The sequence below is a fragment of the Semicossyphus pulcher genome, unplaced genomic scaffold (assembly GCF_022749685.1).
Source record: "Semicossyphus pulcher isolate SPU_LCO1_2020_fin unplaced genomic scaffold, fSemPul1.0.p SCAF_20, whole genome shotgun sequence".
Classification (NCBI taxonomy): Eukaryota; Metazoa; Chordata; class Actinopteri; order Labriformes; family Labridae; genus Semicossyphus; species Semicossyphus pulcher.
Window position 1 is genome coordinate 6,547,160 of NW_027211694.1, and position 21,249 is coordinate 6,568,408.

The 21,249-nt window shown below is 41.5% G+C and overlaps 2 protein-coding genes across 2 annotated transcripts in view; one reads left to right on the top strand and one right to left on the bottom strand.

Annotated features, from left to right (window-relative positions):
* Positions 1-11,104, bottom strand: part of lhfpl3 (LHFPL tetraspan subfamily member 3) — a 38,376-nt gene extending 27,272 nt beyond the window's left edge. The window contains exon 1 of the mRNA XM_069671278.1: positions 10,194-11,104. Coding sequence (XP_069527379.1) covers positions 10,194-10,629 — 436 coding nt within the window. The 5' untranslated portion in view covers positions 10,630-11,104. The remainder of the gene's footprint in view (positions 1-10,193) is intronic.
* A 1,196-nt stretch (positions 11,105-12,300) lies between these two features.
* Positions 12,301-21,249, top strand: orc5 (origin recognition complex, subunit 5). Its single transcript, XM_069671277.1, has 14 exons — positions 12,301-12,414; positions 12,873-12,965; positions 13,570-13,755; positions 14,125-14,199; positions 16,149-16,260; positions 16,569-16,699; positions 16,783-16,831; positions 18,262-18,352; positions 18,472-18,527; positions 18,751-18,863; positions 19,080-19,127; positions 19,220-19,330; positions 20,802-20,914; positions 21,027-21,249. Exons 1-14 carry the CDS (start codon positions 12,301-12,303, stop codon positions 21,070-21,072), a joined length of 1,338 nt encoding a protein of 445 aa, XP_069527378.1. The 3' UTR covers positions 21,073-21,249.

Here is a 21,249-nt window from a genome sequence, read left to right on the forward strand (position 1 = left end):
AGCATGTTAACTTGCTAAATGAAGATGGTAAACATACTGCAGTTAACATTATACTCGCTAAACATCACAGTGCTGCTTTGAGCTACAAGCTAATGCCAGCAGGCTCACAGTAAGAATGCTATCATGCCTCACAGAGCTGCTAGCTGTAAACTTAGCTCAGGATTATTTATGGAAATAAATCAATTTACACATTTTAATCTGCAATAGTCCTTTAAAGATCCGTTTAAAGTCAATTTGGTCCGTCAAGACTAAGTAGGTTAATCTACACACTTACAGTTCTGAGTTATTTTCTGTACCTTAATTGCTAACTACCAAATGTTAGCATGCTAAGGCCGAGTTACAGGGTTCCCACTCTTTTTACGAAATTATTTTCCAGTACATTTTCCAGGAGTTTTTCCTGACAATACGGGACAGCTCTCAAATATATCATTTACAGGTAGGCCTAGTACTGACACTTTTAACCCCAGTTTTATTCCTCCTTTTTTTGATGATGCAGGGTTCACGATGAAGTGTCTCAAGCCAATTTTACACTGCCAGTTCGAGGTGGGATTATTACACCTGTCATGTTCTGTCTTCTGTGTAAAAACGCACGGAGGCGCAATGATGGAGCGAAGTCGTTCATTAAGCTTATATCTATCCAAGTTACACCTGAAAGGACATAACAATGTATTGAAAAAAAAAAGATGATAAAATTTAAGTGTCATACTTTTCTTTCGTGTTTCAGTTTGTTAGAAAGCGTCTAAAGGCGGCGATCTAACATCGCTCGCAGGACTCGATTGTGAATGTGACAGCTCTGGGAGCCCCGACCGGTATTGAGGCGGCAAATGGCAAACTGCTGAGAGTGAGGCTAAATTATATTTAAATTTTCCAGGACAACATGAAATATTTCCAGGATATTTGGTCATTTTAATCAATTTCCAGGTGTTTCCAGGACTGGAAAACTAGTCTCTAAATTTCCAGATTTTCCAGGTTTTCCAGGACGCGTGGGAACCCTGAGTTAGCATCATTATACCTGATAACTGCTAGCATGCTAGCATCTGTTTTTGCGTATGTTAGCATGTTGGCGTTGGTATTTAGCTTAAAGTGCCGCTGAGCAGCGGCTGTAGACTTTTACCGGTGTATATTTATGTTCTCGTTAGCTCGTTAGCAATAGAGTTGCCATGTATATATGCATTTGTCTTCTTTTTTTAATTGTCTTTATCAGTTGGAATAAAAAGTTCAACATATGTTATTATTTTTTTAAGCTCACATGTAAGTTAAACCATTAAAGACCGTGTGATACGTGTTGGGGAAAGCTCATTGCTGTATGAGCTAGCAGCACTGACTCCACTGGTAGCCGTGAAATTGTTAGCGCACATTAATGTCACATTCCTCCCCTGGCTGCAGCAGATTTATGAGCAGCTGACAGGCTGATATGACGACTTTAAAGTCTGGCTGTGATTGTACCATCGTGAACACAATGTTCAGTCTCACCTCTCCACCAGACCGCACACGTCATAAAACACCTCGCTCTCTGAGACACCTTAACTATCTGCAGGTTGACAGCTGTGTTAAAAAGGTCGCTGATCACCTGGGTGGTAGACTTTAAAAGACACAGTGTCAAATTTTGGGACTGTGTTGATGACAATCATTTTATTTATAAAGATTTAAAAAAAGATTAATTCTCAAGCGACCAAAGAAAGACACTGATGAAATGCTTTATGAATGTTATTTTGGCAGAACTTTCTGAAATGTTTATCTAAGATCATGGCTGTCTTTAAAAGCGCTCCTTCAAGTGAACCTTTATTTTATTTTGATGGGACAGGGGCATATAGAGGTCGCAAATGGGTCACTGTCCCTTTAAATCCTCATTAGCTATAGGAGGCAATCCACTTTCTTAATCCTTGGACTCAGATAGTAGTCCGAGATCTCAGAGCTTCAGCTGACTTGGCTGGCTTTTAATTTAGCTGATTCACTCTTTGTGTGTGTTGCCATCTTTCTTTCCTTTGTGCTCCTGTTGTGTTGTTTTGACCCAGTGTTAAGTCATCATCCGTCCACAGAGACCTCACTGAGCTGAAGTGTTTTTCTTTCCCAGCAGCAAGAGGGCGACCTGCTGAGCACTTCACTGAGAGGAGTAAAAAGGGGGCAGAGGGGTTTCATCTGAAAACACCTTCAGGTGAAGACACCACTCAGAGTCTCTTTCTTCTGCCCTGTTAATAGCCTCCTCTTTGTGCGTTCATGTCATGTGTGGTCATGTTACATCACTGTAAAGCCTCTCAGACTCTTCCTGTCCTTTATTATATGTGTGAGAGGATAATGACCAGGCTGATGTCATTAGCTGTTCTGCTTTAAAGCTAGACCCGTGCAGCTTCTCTGGACAGGTTCACATTTAGAGATGACCAACAGCAAATTAGTGCCAGAAAATTCATGCCTTTATTTATTTAATGGCTAATTTTTACAGAATTCATAGCATTTATATTCACAAGCGAGTCAAGTGAATTCAGCTAAGACATCGTTGAAAGTGCTTACATGGTTTCACCACATGTATTTATCAGATTTTTCCTGTATTAATTTAAAGACTATAAAATCTGGAGTGTAAAAGGATTAAAACTGTTCTTGAAGTTGGAAACTGCAGTTAACTTACAACCTGGAGCTGGTCATACGATCTTTGTCATTAGATGGAGTCGCCCAGTTTTTGGAGATTGTTTTCTTAAGCTTATCAGAATTATTTATATTATAAGAAAATATAAACTGTAGTAAATTTAAGGCAACATTTCACCTTATTTTTGGCAGTTTTAGTCATTTTATGAGCTGGATCTCTTTTAATTTTTGGCAAATCTTTGCAATTTTATGACACATGAACACATGTTTTTTTTAAAGACTAACAACACTAAAAAAAATTCCTTGACTGGTTTTAGTTTGGGGGCTGCATGCGGGTGCAGTGGTTAGCGCCGTCGCCTCACAGCTAGAAGGTTACAAGTTCGAATCCCGGTTAGTAGGCCTTCCTGCGTGGAGTTTGCATGTTCTCCCTGTGCATACGTGGGCTTCCTCCGGGTACTTCCTCCCACGCTCCAAAGACATGCTCGTTAGGACTCTCAAATTGCCAGGAGGTGTGAATGTGAGCATGAAAGGTTGTCTGTCTCTCGCCCAGTGACGGCTGGGATAGGCTCCAGAAAGGGATTAGCGATATAGATAATGGATGGATGGTTTCAGTTTGATTATTGATTGATAAATGCCCTGATGCTCTTTATTAATACGTGAATGCCTTTGATTAATGCTCAGGTGGTTTGTGCGATGGGAGTTTTTATCCATCATTTGACTTTTGTTTGCATTGTCAGACTTTTGTAAAGTTCGGACACTTGTAAAAGACATCTCTCTAAATACATCAAAAGAGTGATTCACAAGTCTTAAGCGTCTATTTCCTGTAAGAAAAGTGGGGAAGAAATTGAATTTATATAATACACGTGGATCTCTAACTTATTAAGGAGCGAATGTGACTTCTCATTGGATTGTCATATGGATAGAAATAACACGGGGAGTCTGTCATTATAAAGACTTCAGCTTTCAAACCCTCCCTGCATCACTCCTCATTATCCACCTCCCTCTCTCCTCTGCAGCGTGATATCGTCTCTGCGTATCTCTCCCTCTCTCCTCTCCCACACGCAATGTGACGGTGATAAGCAGCACGCCCCGCTTCCACTTGACATCTTTCTGAACAGGTGTAAAATTGAATGCGAGGCAAGACACCGAGCGCTCGTATAATAACACCATGTCAGTCAGACGCCGTTATCAGAGTGTGTTATCATGCATCAAACATGAGGAACCGGAGCTTTTGTGTTGTCTTAGGCACACTGTGATACGTGCAGCTGTCCCCTGTGATTCAGGGAGGCAACATTTGGAACAGTAAGCGTCCAAGAAGCAAATGGAGTGTGAATGTGTCGGAAAAGCTTCAACGACCCGCCTCTAAATGTATAGATTACTATGGATTTACAGCCAGAAAATGGCAGCTGTTTGCCCTATTTCAGTCTTTATGTGTGTGTATGTGTGTGTGTGTGATCCAGATGGCCATCAGAGCTCTGGAGGCCGCCCAGGTTATTGAGCAGCAACATGCAGCCTCACGTCGGCTGCTCCGCACTGAGCGCGCTCACCTCTTCCCGTTTTCATCACCGCTCACGCTTTAAAGCAAGGCATGCTTTTAAAAGGTTTTAAGTCGAGACTAATGGATGTGGTAATGGCAAATACATCACTTTTTTATGGCTTTATACATAAATAATAAGCAGTTATTAACCTTTCAGGTCAGCAGGTTGCGTACATCCCTGAAGATTTGTGAAAAACTAACGAGTTGGACTAGTTTCAATGCTCCTTGGCAGAGATTACACAAGTCTCTGTTGGATTACACTCATTTTTTACAAAAGATATGTAGTGTTTTTATAATAAAATCTCTCATATGTGCAACTTGTGTGAGATTTAGTGACTCCAGAAGGCCATCATTGACAACGTTTTCATGCAGTGTTTAAAGTAATAATGATTTTTATCTAAATAAATGTCTTCTAAGTTACTATTTATCATGGAATTAGCTATGACAAACAGGACCGAACCTTTGACCCACTGTAGAAAACCCTTAAATGTGCAGGATTCCGAATTCTTGGTGGCAAAATTCCAGGAAAAAAATACTTTTAAAATTTAAAAAAGGTACTGATTTATTCCGGTCTCTGACAATGTTGCAAGTATACACTTAATAACAAAGAAAATATGACTATGACTATAGACAAAGAAAGAAAAAAGAAAAAGACACAAAAAAAAAACTGATACAGTTTACTGCAATTACAGCTAATCGCCACAGGTGTCGCCAAAGAGAACAAAAATGATCTACGAGATTGTTACTTTAAGTTTTTCCATCATACCGCATCATCTGGTCTACTTTAAAATAATAATGAAGCAGCTCACAAAATGAGGTTTCATCTCCTGGTGGACTGGTGTGCGGCCAACTACATGGAGCAGAATGTTTCCAAAAGAAAAGGAAGTGGCAGAGGTGGGCTGACTTTTTATGGAGAAATTCAGCAACTGGAAATCTTTTCTGTACTCAAAAATTGTCGCATATCAACTCTTCTTTTAAGTCGGAACATCTCGGCAGTTGTTCGTGCAAGTTTTTACTTGAACTCATCACCTGTCTCTACTCCTGTGTGAATGTCAAAAATTAAAGAGCCAATTTTTGTCTTGACTAAGCTCAATTGGACCAAGCAACGCCGCCTCAGTGTTTTTTTTACGTAGCGATCCGGCGTTGCGGAAGCAAATGATTCTCAGTCAACTCCGCCGTTTACACTGACGCTATTCTGCTTGTGTTACTACCTCCGATGCTGACTCAGAGGCGGAACCACTTTGCCCCACCGCTCAGCCTCCGTGCATTTTACATTAAAGAGGAGGCGTAACAGAGGCGTAATAATCCCGCCTCGAACTGCCAGTTTAAAAAGGGCTAAAGTAAAGCTGAGAAGCAAAATAAAGTTATGTTTCTTTATTGTGCCTCCAGGCAAGTGATGAAGATCAAATTAAAGTTCAAAAGTATGTTTTAAGCTTTACCGAGTTAAACGGTAATTATCTCATTACTTCATGGGGCGTACAGAGAGTAAATAATCAGCATAAGTTAATCAGCTGATTAGAGAATGGAGATCGAAGAAACATTAATAAAGAGAGAAACTCATGAAAGGTCAAAGTGGTGAAAATTTTAACTCTGTAATCTGTATCACGCCTAAAACACTTGGGATTCTGCTCTGACTTTAATCATGTATTTAAAAAGGATTTCTGAATCATAAGTTACTTTTAGCAGAGGATTTAAACCTGCTTGGGACTGTTCAGCCCGAACCATTAGCCTTTTTTACACTGCGGTTCCGCCTCAGCGCCGTAACGAAGCTCTGTCCTCATGCCACCTTTGTCATTCTACACTGGACCAGGCAACGCCGGCGTAAAGCCGCCCCAGTGTGAGCGAAATGTGTGCGAGGTGCAGAGCAGCGCATGCTTCAAATACACACGCAGCGCTGTTCCGCCCTGCCGGCTCTGCAGTTTACACAGACGCCGTTTCGCCTCTGTTACTACCTCCAATGCCGCCCCACCATTCCGCCTTTGTGCGTTCTACATAGAAGGAGCATAACAGAGGCGTAATAACCCCGCCTTAAACTGGCAGTGTAAAAAGCCCTCTTGACTCACACTGATAGTGAGAGACCCAAATCAGAAGCCTTTTTAATAGCAGTATGAACACAACCCAAATATCTTCTTCTCTACTCGGCAAGCAAGACGTTGTCCTTCTTAAAAGCCTTAAATTACAGATGAATAAACATCTATGATGATTAACTAATCAATACACCTTTATAGGAAGTAGTAGCTCAGTAATGAGTGTGTCATAGTTGACTGTTAAGAGTTCAGTGAGTGAGTTTCTTGTGCCTAAAAGTTGTGTCTCTGTTTGGGCCAGGTGCCAGCTCTCTCTGCCAACTTGTGTGCAAAAGACTATAAAGTCAGACCATCGAACCAGACTGTGTTTTTGAGTCAAAGAAAACAGCTACATCATTAGCTATTTTGCTAAAAGGTCTTCATCTAGTGGAGGCAGAGCTCATCAAACATTCAGGACGTGGTTGGAGAGCAGGTCGGCCTCTGAGCTGCACGGCGCTGCCTTTGATACAATATCACAGCAGAGCCGCAGACCACCTGAAATCACATCTGACAGGATCTTTTCACAATCACGGAGGGATTTCAGACTTTCAGGCGGAGAAAGAAGCTCCTAATCTTTTAATGGCAGGTTTCAGAGCGGCCTCGGTGAGACATTTGTGAGTAAATGGGACAAAAGAGCAGAGACGATATGAAACTGAGAGAGGAAGCAGCGAGGTAGAAGTTTAGCAAGAAAAAGGGGCCCTTCCTTACAGTTTCATTCTGGTGCATTAATGTATCTTTAGTGTTCTCCTTTTTATCAGCTTCATCAAACTGTCTGCCCTTCTCCTTGAGGGGATGTTTCCTGTGGATGTACCAGAGTTTCACCGTGTTTTCTGGACCTTGCAAGTTTCCTCTTGGATGTTTATTTCCACCCGCTCCCCTTGGACTCTCCAACCGTCAGCCTTTTGATTTTCTTTTTTGTGTTTCATTGAATTCTTCTTGCCATCGGGTCCTCTCCCTTGACACCCACATTCACTACGTCTCCCTGCTCCCACTTGACACCAATGTTTGCCACATTTAAGGGTCGGGCGTACTCGGAAAGGTCACAGGGTCAATCTGCGAAACAGTCCATCTCACAGCTGCAGGGTTAGCAACTCTAGCTGCAGAGAGGTTTTTATACAATGAAATGGGAACATAGTGTTTATATTCGGCCTTCCAGCTGGCCAATGGCTCTGCAGACCTCTATATTTATAATGAATGTTTTGTCTAATGTGGAATTATAAGGCAGTTTCTGGTTCCTGTTTTACAATGAAACTGGTGCTCAGTGCACTTTTGGGACACGTGTTCGAACTGAATGGATACTCTCCGTGACTGTGAGCGTAATTGGTGATGACATTCAATGTCCGTTTGAGAACATGCGGTGTTTTACAGCAGGCATATATGAGAGAGAGATTTATGAGAATATTTTATTTTTTTTAACAGTTGTTTGTCATATGTTCTCTGTCGAGACGTAAACTGGTGTGATGCTGCTCATTTCTCATTTTTTGACAGCTGAAGAGGGACAGGAAACGTGGGGAGGAGGGAGTGGGGGATGGCGTGCACCAAAAGATCACAGGCCAGGAGTTATAGGTAAGTTTTAATGCTGACAGCACTTTTATGAGGATGTTTTATTGAATCTGTTCTTACCTTTTCTTTTACCTGCTGGTACGGCTCGCTTTCCCGCAAAAACAAAAACAGGCTGCAGGGTATTGTAAAAAGTGTGCGGCAGAATTGCAGGTGTTAACCTGAACGACCTCACAGACCTGCACAAGGTCAGAACTCTAAGAAAGGCCCGTTCGGTTTTAGCTGATCCGAGCCACCCCTTGGCCGGTGAGCGTCAGGCCACAGATACATGCAGGACACACTCCTTTGTCCCTGCTGCCAGTGGCTTTTTAAATGGTTAAACAACATTTGTACTTACTGTCGTTCTTGAGGTGTGTTTATACTACTTATTATCTATTGTTGTTTGTGTGGTATGCTGTGTTGATTGTTGTGTGGTCACTGCTGGCTGTGCAGTAAATTGCCCCTCTGGGATAATAAAGTTGAACCCTCGATCAGTGCGTCGCAGACTGCTGCCCATGCACACGAGCCAAACCAGTGCCCTGGCCTTAACATTTTACACCCTGTAACCAGCTCTCTGCATGCTTAAACCAAACCAACCAAAGGTCTGTCAGGAATGTTTGTTAAGCCAAGTTGCATTTTGGGTAATGTAGGTGCCAGGTTTTGACGAGGACGAAAATGCGTGGAATAAAAAAAGACAATATCGCAGACAATGTCACAAGAACGTCGTTAAATTGGTGGTAAATGCAAACAACATGTGGCAAATATGTGCAATAATGACAAGTCGGGAAATTCAAACCATCATATTTAACTCAAAGTGTAAATTGCACGCACAGTTGGACAAATTGCAAGCTCTATTTTTTTCTAGCTCTCATTGCTGTGCAGTCCAGTCCGATGAAGCTCAGATATATCTGAACAAATTGCATTAAAATAAGGCAGGAATTAATGATCTTCAGAAGATTAGAAAGCCAATAAGCATTCTGGAAATCTGCTACGCGTAAGTAGCAAACATAAAGCTAATAGGGGTCAAATCAACACATACTACAGAGGAAAAAACTGAGTTTACAATCCATTATTTTGATATAAGTACATGTATAATAGAGATCCAAACAAACCAAAAGAATCTAGAAACTTCTCTCCAAAGTGCTGAGAGGTGAGCTCGGGGTAACTGGAGCTCCAGCCCCTCCTCTGCTGCTCTACATCTAATCCACTAAAATAAAAATGTCTGGGAGGGGGGAGAGGAAGTTGTTTCTTTTGACATTTACGGTTGATTCCCCTCGTGTGCTGAAATAGTTGGCTGAGTTTTAAAGCCCGAGCTGCACCAGTTATTTGATTGGAAGGGAATCAAGATCTGTGCACATGCAGGGAAATAATTTAGCTGTGCGCTTCGGAGGGGAGGGCTGGAAGTTTGACAGGAAATCATTAAAATTCACTACATATCCCCGCTCCTTTGAGTTTGTTCTCTCGCTGCCTTTATGTGCGTTGTTTTTGTGCAAGAGGGCTGGGTTTAAATTTGTTACAGAGGCTCTTATTATTCTCATAATTTGCATGTTTCCAATTTTTTATGCTCCAAGTTGAAAGGAACGTACAATGTAAACCACAAGAAACACTGAGGACTTACCTGTATCTATTTTAATAACACGAGACACTGACAGATTTCAGTTTTTATGGTTGATATGGGAAAACTTTGGACGCACTGATAAACCCAAGGAAGAAAACAATTAATATCAGTGCTTTGATGTAAAAAATAATGCATTTTTCAGACATTTATGTCCCACAACTGGAAGAAAATGATGCATCACTGTTTGGTTCCGATTCATCTCTATGTGTAGGTTTAACCACAGAGTCTAGTTGTGATCAGAGGCGCAACCTACACACAAGATGCACTAGTAAAAGAAAAAGCCTGTATCTTTTCATTATTTAACTCTAAAAACATGCAGAGTAGTTTTTCCTTTGTTCAGCCTGAGCTCTTTCAGTCCCGCAAGGCTTTTGTCTCTACACCTACACTTCAGACGGTTACATAATGTTTTATCAGGGCTGTAGTAACAAAAAAAAAAGCTTGACAACACGAGAAAATGTACTAACAGAGGACTCTGTGGCCAAATATTTTAGAGACCTTGACCTTAAATAAGCAGGAAACATCTGGATTCACATGTACATTTGGACTCTGGTCATTATTTTACAATCAGAGTGGGGAAATTAGTCATTTTAGGCAATTTCCATTAAATTATGTATGGTTTTACTCATTTAATAGATAAGTAATCCAAAGAAAGCTCCAATAAGTATCAACTGGAGTCTGTGATTTGAAATAGGAGTATAACATCTGGATTTTTAAGGTGCACACTGCACATTTTAGCTGTTTTACCAAACTTTGTACAACCTTTCACTTTGGACATTTTACTGTAAGCCTAAATTGTGCTTCATTAGAGCACCCCTGGACCCCCACTGAACTCCCACCTGTAGTCAGAGTCTCCTACCTGCCGCCAGCTGCATCCAGCCGCAGATCTTGTACACGGTTCCGGTGCTGCAGAAGAAGAAGAGCGCGAAGCAGCCGATGCAGGTGAGCACCAGCAACATGGACATGCCGATGAAGAAGGAGGCGGCCTTGAACGCACCGGAGGGGATGGCGCTGAACTCCGTGAAGCTACCCTGGCAGGTCAAGTCCCGGGACAGCCCGTTACCGATGCAGTAGTGGAAGAGACCGAAGTAGCCCGCCTGCGGGGTGTCCACGCCGTCCCCGATCCAGTACGGCTGGATGAAGCACACCACGTTGACGATGGCGAAGAGGATGGTGAAGATGGCCCACAGGACGCCGATGGCGCGGGAGTTACGCACGTAGTTGGTCTGGTAGATCTTGGCAGCCTCGGAGGCGGGGAGCATGGTGGTGGTTGTGATGGGGGCCCCGGGGACCATCCTCCGGTCTGTGTGAATGGTGGGTCTGCTCGTTCCTCCGGATCAATGAACCTGTCCTCGGAACATCTGCAGCGTCTGATCCGGAAAAAGCACAATCACAGCGAGCAGCAGAACTTATTCACACCGCTGTTGTCGGTATTATTTGTTTGTGTTGTCAGACTTTATTCAGTCACAGTCGCACCATCAGCATCACTGCATCCATGGCACGGTCGGATTTGTTGTTTTCTTCTTGATTTTCATTCATCACTCTGCAACAAAACACGAAACGAGCGCTCCGGGAAAACAGGCATCAGGAATCCATCCTCCGTTCAAAAGCCTGATTTATCCTACCTCTGTCCTCGTATTTTAATTAAAAAATTCCCTACCAGAGTCGCGTCCAAAGCCAGAGACTGTTATTCCGATAAGCAGGTTCGTCTCTCTGAGATTCACTGTGAGAGATCTCGCTGAAAAGATCCGTCTCTGCTCGACGACAGACATCGACCGCAGCTGAGATCCTACTGAAGCAGAGTGAGAGGATAGCCTTGGATATTACAGGGCCAGCCCACATCCCTTAATCCCAGTCTGACGTATTATTCAAGTAATAGGCGCGAAATCCTAAACATTCACTGTAGCTACAAGATTAAAAAAAATAAAGTTGACAACAAAACTAAATAGTCTTCAATTTAACGCTCATATAATAAAACTCTAATCACAATAATACCCTTATTGGAGTCGGGCATAGGCACAAGGAATTATTACATACAAATCATTTTGAAGCTCAATCAATTAAAATTATAGCCTAATTATTTAAACTAGCATGCAATATCTGTATGCTAGTTGAAATTACCTAATGGTGCTCGTTTCAAATCTTTCCAGATGGTGAGATTGTAAATGAGAAATGTATAAACAGGTCTCTGTGCAAAAGCAATTAATCATCTGCAGTTCTGAATTATTTTTTTATAAAACACATTACTGTTTTAGTTTTTGCCAAACAAATAAAAAATATCTTAAGGTCAATAAATAATCTTTTAGGGCTGTTTCCATTAATAAGATAATGACATCATTAGGCCATGTAAAAGAATAAGGCTAGATATGTTTTAAAAGTAAGGTATATAAAAAATATTCTAACAATTTGGCAGCATTTGTCATATTTGAGATCAAGATTCAGTCCAAATGTAGCAAACCAAGTGTATTAATATTATATAATACTGTATATTATAATTCAATTTGTGATATTTTACTTTTCATTGAAGATTTTCCTTTATTTTACGAGTACAAGTGTAAGAGCCATAAACTCCATTACCCATAATTCTGTTGGTGGTTTGTAATTGGCTGATGACTGAAGCTCGTCATTTGACGTAATCTGAAGGCGCGCGCGAAACACCAGTGAGTCTTTTCGCCCAGTAGTTTGTTTGTAACTTTAAATAACCTTCTATTCGCATTTTAAGTTTGTTAGACATTTTATTTTTAGATATAGACGTTCAAATACTACCCTGTTGTCTTCACAGTAAATCATTTCCAACAATTTTCGTCGTTTTGCTCGCAATTTGACTGAATACGTTAGTTCGTCGTCTCCTGTCTCGTGCATGTTCTGTAACTGAACGTTAAGCTAACCGTTCAACAGCTTGTTTGTAGCCGTCACTGGCCTCTTCACTGTGTGACATACACGGTGCAGTGGTCGTTAGTACGAAGATGACAGCGCTGTTACAGCATCCAGGATATGAGGAGGAGAGGCTGCAGAAGGTCGCAGAGCAGCTGCCCTGCAGAGAGGTTCAGGCTGGTATGCTGCTGTCGCTCATGGGACAGGTATGTCAGCTGGTGTTAGCACCTTAAAGCGCTCCAGGAGTCCAACAGCGTTTATCTTTAGTTAGCAACCTCTTTTGAGGATATGAATAACAATTATGTGCCCTATGTCAATTTAGGTGTCCAGTTAGAACCAGTGACCACAAGGTTATATTTTAATACAACTTTTGTTATCAACAGTTGTTGTTTTTATGAGAATGAGCTGTTTTTCATTAGTGTCAGAATTTTATTAATAAATAAGCCTGAGAGATCCATCTGCGGTCATCATCTCAAGATACACGGCCTTGGTCTCTCAAATAAATTACCTCATCAATTTGTCTAAGTGACTAAGAGAGCAGGAAGAATAACTAGCAAGGATTAGGTCATTTAACAACAGTGCGAGACAGGGACATAGAGGGAGAACTTGTTGTTTAGATTATTATTCATTATAAAACAAAAAAAAAAGTTTTTTGTTCTTACAGCCACAGCAGTACAGCTACCCCTCCATCTTCATCTACGGTCACCGTGCTGCAGGGAAAAGTCATGTGATGCAAGTTTTGCTGAATGAACTTGAGGTGAGAAAGAGACACTTGCTGACAGTTCAGTTAAAACAGGGGCTGAATGCTGTTTTTTTGTGCAAATAAAGGAGTTTTGAGGTCCAGATTTATGGGACGTCTGCTTAATACCTTATTCTGCAATCACACAGAGAATGCTTTATCCTTGGAAAAATACAGAATTTAACTGCAAGTACAAAGAGTTCAGTATTGCAGCTTGATTCTGTAATTAGATTTTATTACATTTCAGATAAATCTAATTTCTCAATTCTCATAAAGGTTTGTGTGCGTACCACAGTGTGTGCTAAGGTTCATTTATCCTTTCTTGATTCAGAAATTCTGGATAGAATCAGTACATTTCTGATTTAGACCCGAACATGACATCTTTGATCACACCTTTATAGCTCACTAAGAATGAAACTATTACTAGAAATTACAACTATGATGACAACTACTTCTATTACAAATAACAGCACAGGAGAGCTGATACAATACTGTATGTAAATTCTTTGAGGTGTGATTATTTTGTCTGCAACAAAAACAAAGAAGAGAACAACAGCAATATGTGTCTGTTTACTCCTCACTATCAAACTGATTGTCTTCCTCTTCCCCCTCCTCTCTGCAGCTGCCTCACGCTACAGTCAGCTGTGTCGAATGTGTTTCTGTCGCGTTGCTCTTTGAACAAGTGCTGCTGTCCTTCTTTGGCTGCGATGCCGCCTCGCTGCTCCCCCGCAGTCCCTCCCTGTCTGACTTTGTGCGCATCTACAGGCAGCAGAGCTCCCAGTCTCCTGCCAAGCAGACGCGATACATTGTGAGTGCCGTGCAATTTTACACTCAACCGGAAAATCGCTTCTCACTTGGCACAGCAAAATACTATAATCCATGACACGTCAGATTACTTATTCTTTGGATGTGTCAGTTAAATGTTTGTATGATTGTGTGATTAGCAGTGATAACATATGCAAATAGATGCTAAACAAAGCTTCAGATGCATCAGCGTGAAGAAAATAAGTTTGATTTACAGCCAGCACAGGCGCAGGTTTAATCTTCTATTTTGGCTTCATTGTTGTTTTATATTTGGCAGTGAGCTTGCAGCATATTAAACAGTAATGTGCTGTGATAAAACACCCTTTCACTACCTCTATTAAAGACAGACTAAACCTACATGTGTATTTTTCAGGTAATAGAGAAAGCCGAGCTTCTGAGAGACGCCGATGCCAATCTCCTCCCTGCTCTCCTGCGTCTTCAGGAATTGGTGAGAAAGTGCAGCACCCTCTTCTTTGTGTTATTTATCAAGCGAGCCACTTTTTTATGTAGTTACACTGTGAGGATGATGAAGAGGGGCTGGAAGAGCTTCTTTTTTAATGAATGACCTTGAGCTGAGTGTGTGGAGCTCTTTCATATTGCTGTCAAGAAGGAAGGATGACAAACGCTCAGAGTTTTAATTAAAGACATCAAGTAGACAAAGATGACACGTTATTAATCGTGTTTTATTCCTTTGAAGGGAAATATATTTTTTGGTGGTCTGTGAGTGTTAAAGGGCCAGTTTGCCCGCCTCCGATGTCATGTCTCGTTCAAAGTCGTCAGGTTTGAAATGTAGACTGCAGACCTGAAGATTTTTTAGACGATCCACCAGTATATTCTTATCGTATTTCGGATTTTGTACCGCTCTGAGCCATTTCACTCCAGCGTCTCTCGCAATGCACGCTGGGTGTTGTAGGAATGTAGAACGGGCAAAACCACAAACTGTTTGTACAATTTTCTCCACAGCTGTGCTGCCAGTTTCAAATATTATTGCTTCAATTGATTACAGAGAACACCAGCTTTAACTGACAGTGGCTTTTTCCAGGGGGCGAACTGCTCCTTTAAGAAGAATCTGTGTTTAAAGTGTCATGCAGATTCAGTGATGCAGATGTGCGTGTATACAAGATTACAGGATAATGTAGGACTGCAGTGTTTTTAATGTGTAATATTATTTTTATGGCCTCTGGAAAAAAGGTTCACATGAAGGATTCACAGAAGAGATGCACAGGCAGAGGTTAGAGTGTGTTTGCACGTATCTGATCAGAATCAAACTTTCTAGTTACACTGTATGGCCAAAATTAAGTTAAAGTCTCACTAGTTTGACCCCCTCTTGCTCCTATAAAAGTCGCCACTCTTCTGGGAAGGCTTTCCACTAAATATTGAAGTGTGACTGAAGGAATATGTCCTCATTTGTGATGTCAGCAGTAAAGTTTATCTTGAAGGCCTGGCCTAGATTGAATGGATTTAATGCACCTGTAAGCGATGGCTGCAGCTTGAACCTGAACTCTGTAATAGGAAGGGTAGTCAGCTGCCTATTGGCAATACAGTTTATTTACAAAGTCCGAAGTGCTGCAGTGTTATTTTCCTCTGCATTGGTGTAGCCTGTCAAACGTTTGATCTTTGAATGTGTTATTGTGTCAACACAATATCTCATCATACCCGGCATGTTGTGCACGGGTGCACCAAACCAGCTTGTCCCTCAATATAAGGATTCTTGGGTACCTCAGTCCAAAAATAACGATGCTTTCTTTTTCTCAAACTTAAAATATAATTGAGATCATTTTATATTTAAGGAAACTTGAACTTGGGCTGCACGGTGGTGCAGTGGTTAGCGCTGTTGCCTCACAGCTAGAAGGTCAATGGTTCAAACCCCAGTGTTTGCATGTTCTTCTTGTGCATGCTTGGGTTCCCTCCGGGGTCTCCGGCTTCCTCCCACAGTCCAAAGACATGCTTGTAAGGTTAATTGGTGACTCTAAATTGCCCATAGGTGTGGGTGTGAGTGCGAAAGGTTGTCTGTCTCTTTGTGTCAGCCCTGTGATTGACTGGCGACCAGTCCAGGGTGTACCCCGTCCTTCGCCCAATGACAGCTGGGATAGGCTCCAGCCCCCCACGACCCTGAACAGGATAAGCGGTATAGATAATGGATGGAATGGATGGAAACTTAAACTTGCTTAGTAAATGATTAAAATGATGAATTAGAATTTTTGCATATTCATTCTCTTTCAATTGACAGTTCAGTGTCGTTAAAAATACATTAAACATGAGATATAAATACATGACACATAAAAAGCAGGCAGCAGTGTCTGTAGCCATGGAGACGTACTCTCAATGACCTGCTCAAACTAGCGTTGTACAACACAACTGTTACATGACACATTTGTACACATGTGTCCCTTTCAGGTCGAGGACAACGTCAGCGTCATCCTGCTCAGTGAAATCGTCTGGGACAAGTTCAGACCGAACACGGGCTGTTTCGAGCCGCTTCTGCTCCATTTCCCCGACTACAGCAAAGGTAGAGCCGTTCACACACACACGCTACATCAGCCTGTAATATGAATAACTCTCAGCACACTGCATAATGATGACACACTCGGCGGCTGCAGAGCGAGATGTTAGATGTGTACCTGTGAACACTTTATGCAGTGGAGGAATATTGCATTATAAAAACAGCGCTGTATATATTCAGCACGTAGAGGGAGTGAATCATTGCACTTGATATGTGAGAATCTGTTTCAGGAGAGACATTGCTTTTTATAATATCTATTATTTATGTGAGCCTGAGGATAGTGACAGTGGTTTTGTGTGTTTGTCTGTTTGTAGGTGAGCTGCAGCAGATTTTGTCCCATGACAGACATCCTTCATATTCGGCCGAGTTTTACTCCTCTTACATCAACATCCTGCTGGGGGTCTTTTACTCGGTCTGTCGGGACCTCAGGGAGCTGCGCCACCTGGTCAGACACACACACGCGTGCTATCATCAATCAGATAATTTATTGTTTTGATGTTCTTTCATCGTTGCTTTCTCTTCAACTAGGCCGCCCTCAACTTCTCAAAGTTCTGCGAGCCGCTGGCAGAAGGAAAAGGTAACGCATGAAGAGGTGTTTTCACTCCTCTGACAGTTAATCAATTTGTAAACACGACTTATTTCACCCTTCTCTTTGTGCTTATTTAAAGAGGCTTTTCTGTCATGTTGAGATGCCCTTCAGCTATTTGAACTTTTGAACTCTTTCATTTCTTCAAAGCTGAATTAAAAGATTATTTTGGCAACCTGGGGGAGGCAATACTGACATATTGTCACTGTTAAAAGTTGCAGTGGTGAATTTGTTAGCTCAAAGCTTAGAGGGAAAGAGTATTAGCTTACTGTGATGTGTTTTTGGCTGAAACAGCTGCCCGCTGTGAGGAGTTTATAGACTGTAAAACCAAAACATTGAGCTAAAATAGGTTACAATTTATTGATTGTGACGGAGTATAAGGGCCATATTAAAGACTTTTTTTTTTACGAGATTACAAAAAAAAAAACGAGAAGAAAGTTGTCGTAATTTTAGACCATTGTTAGCCTAAATATTATAAATATCAGAAGAGCTGCCTTCACTAAAATGAAGATCATGTGGAGTATAACTTCATGAACATCTTGTGAGGTTATGCTTGTAAATGATTGCACAGGAGGCTTAACACAACTTTAACCACAGCTGTATTTATTGAACACATCCGGTAGCATGGAAGCTTATAGCATACATGAACCTCGCAAGAACATGCGAGATCTCTTACCTAGTAATAATGGGCCATCACATCACACAGCTCTTTCGGAACATCAGCACCACTTTGTCGTAACTATCAGGACTCTGAAATACGGATAGACCGATTATTTATTTATTTATTATTTATATTCTGCATTTTGACGCATATCGGCATCTGTCTTTTTTTTTTTTTTTTTTTTTTTTTAATCCGACGGCCGATAAGAGATCAAATTAAAACTGGGTTATTTTGGCTCTGATGCATATGCTTAAAGGCATTTAAACAAAGTTAAGTGTTGGAGTTTGTATTATTAAAAATTTTGACGCCAATATTTTCACTTTTACTGCAAATGAATATCGGCTCCAAATATCGGTTAACGGCCTCCTTGACTACTAATAATCGGTATCGGTATCGGCCCTGAAAAAGCCATATCGGTCTATCTCTGCTCTGAAAAGTGATTTTATTTGAAAATGACTCGTGATTTTAGTCACTTTAGCGCAGGCTGGCTGCTCTTCTGATATTACCCTTCAAAATAAGATAATAAGAAGAAGAATTACGACTTAATTATCGTAATATTATGACTTTTATTCTCATAAAATTACGACTTTATTCTCATAATCTTAGGCCCTAATACTCCGCCGTAATTGATATATGCAGCTTTAAGCTTTTTTTCCAGAGCTTTCTTGTTTCCTTACCTTTCTGATTACATCCTTTGTCTTCATGAAACCTGACACAACTGGGGCTTTTTCATCAACGTTGGTCTGTTTTGTGTCTTCAGTGAAAGACACGGACACACACAAGCTGTGGAGAAACATCGAGCCTCATTTGAAAAAAGCCATGCAGACTGTTTACCTGCGAGAAGTCTCCAGGTGTGTGTTCTTTACATCAGTCTGTTAATGAACCATGCCCGCATTGATTCATTGAAGTACGCTTGTTTGTTGTGTTTTCCTTTTATCACTGTGTGTCCTTTCTTGTCTCTGCTCTTCAGCCTTCAGTGGGAGCAGATGCAGCAAATGGAGGAGAAGGAGTCTGGAGCTGTGAGAGGTACCGACACACACCGAGCGCTGCTGCACTGAGTGACGTAACACGAGTGCAAAGCAGATGTTTAACTGGGAAACTGCTAATAGGGTGCAGTGAGACTTGATTCATGCAGAAACGGAACACCATGTACTGATGGCGTATGTTGTGAATGTATATTAGGATCTTCTGGCACTTTTGTTTCTAGATAAATATAGTGCTTCTGACTCATGCGTTTATTTCCCCCAAGGTTTATCGGCTCACACTCATGTTGAACTTCCTTATTACTCCAAGTTCCTGCTGATTGCTGCCTACCTGGCGTCCTACAACCCTGCCCGCACAGATAAACGCTTCTTTCTAAAGGTACAGGAATTAAGTCTTAAAAGATTTGACACCAGGAAATCTCCTGTTGAAATTATGCTTCTGAAGTTTTTTATCCAGACTCAAGGTCTAAAGATGGAGGGTGTCGTATATTCAACAGACTGTTAAGCCCTTTGGTAGTCCGTGATCAGTACGAATTAAATTGTCCAGACTTGTGTAAATTACAGAGTTTGAAGTCCTTCTGTTTGCTCCCAACAGCACCACGGTAAAATACGGAAAACAAACTTCTTGAAGAAAAATGAAAAGGTGAGCATCGTAACAAAACGCCAGTATAGATCTCCACTTGTTTTAATCATAAACTGTGAATTTAATGTAAATATATTCTGATTCTTTTCTAGACAAGTAACCATCTTCTGGGACCAAAGCCCTTCCCTCTGGACCGCCTGCTCGCCATTTTCTACAGCGTGGTGGACAGCAGAGTCGCCCCCACTGCCAGCATCTTCTCCCAGGTCAGAGACCAGTTGGATGCTGCAGTCACATTTAGCCACTTCACAGTTAGATGGCTGCATCATTTTCACTTAAAGATGTAACCTCAAAGATCTCAGTTTTGTTGTCTTTGGCGGCACCTATGGCGACCAGTAAATGCAGGAGCACACTTCCCAGATATCCAGACAGTGCTGCATGTGTGACGTCCACGGTTGGCTCAGTTTGTAACTCTTGATTTTCCTCGCTGTCGGTCGCTTTCCTTTTCAGACTGTTTGCTTCATCTGAGCGTCGAATTTGTTTATTTTTTTTGGATTTTCACTTATTGTTGAAGTTGTATCTGTAGTCATCCATCTTTTCTTTGTTTGTTCAGCCATAGTAGATTACTGTTTACTCGCAACACTTGCAGAGACCGAAAAAGCAGCCGCTTAGCTCCGCCTACCCTCTCTGGCAGACCAACCACTGCTGGGTGATGGAAAACGCGTCACTAACTGGGCGCTGCTTGTGATTTTTTCCATGAATGTCAGCACAGACAGTCTATAATACTGCAAATGCAAAGGCTTTCATCAGTGGGCCATAGGCTCAATCACCATTGTGTTACCTCATTCGGCGATAGATAGAGACTTAACTGACATTTATTTAAATGGAAATGTTCGAGGTTATTACTTTAATATTAAGATCAAATTGCACAGATGAGGTTGAAATGTCCTGCACACTGACAAAAGCACTAGAAGAGGCTCCTCTGATGCAACAGAAGTTGTGCTAATGCTATTGCAGATGTGCCTTCAATTTGCATGTTATCCAAGGCCAGCAGGGGGCGACTGCATTGGTTGCAAAAATAAGTGTAATTGTATGAAACCCTCAGGAGAAAAGGACGGTACTTCATCATTGCAGCATGGTGTTTATTTTGTAAATGATGGGGCCATTTAGAGTAAAATAGAAGCAGGGTATGTTTTAGGGCCTTGCTGCAAATGATTAGAGGCTGGTTGTGTCTAGTTCAATTTCAATTTTCACAAGTTAAATTGAGCTCTGCAGCGTTTTCACCTTGCCTTCCCTTGTCCTGCAGTGTTGTAATCTTTCTCCAATGCGTGTGAGTCCCAAAGTTAGCTGGCACTCTAAAGTGGCTCTTACAGTACTTGAAAAATAATTTAATTTCTTGCAGTATTTCCAAATTTCCAGATAAGCAAACAAAAGGGAATTTCCACTATAATAATAAAGGGATTCTAAAGGATCATTTGTCCCTTTCTAGGTGCAATTGGGACATTATTTTATGTTAAATGAAGCCGAACAGCCACAGCGTTTCAGATACGTTTTCATGAGTTTTGGGATCGGCGGCCAAATGCTGATCTATTTACGGCCCTGAGCATGAAATGGTGTGAGAAAATTAAGCTCGACCCATATCTGCGCAACGGGCTCCAGTCATTTAGGGCCTCTTCATCAAAGTGTGGAAAAAAAGTGGAACAGAGAGTCATTTCAGTTTCCCTCTTCTCCCTTCAGATCTCCTCTCTGGTGACTTTACAGCTGTTGACTCAGGTCAGCCACGACGACCAGCTCGATGCCCCGAAGTACAAATGTGCCGTGTCTATGGACTTCATCTGCGCCATATCCAGGTGTGTGTGTCTGTTCATACACGTGACTGAGGCCGACAGCAGAATTATTCAAGGGAATTGACCTTTTAGAGTGTTATTCACAGAAGATGTGTTGGTGTTATTTATCTTCCAGGACGGTGAATTTCGACATTGTCAAGTACCTGTATGACTTCCTGTGAGCGTGCTGTGAAGAAAGAAGAGGTGGTTACAGTAAGACAAAAGAGGGATTAAGCAAAACGAGGAGCTCAGACTGTTGTTGGGAATCACATGGAAGAAATCCAATTATGTCGCTGCCCCCTTGTGGCTAGAAGTCTGTGTGCATCAGAATGTGAGACAGCTTGACTTGAACACTTCTC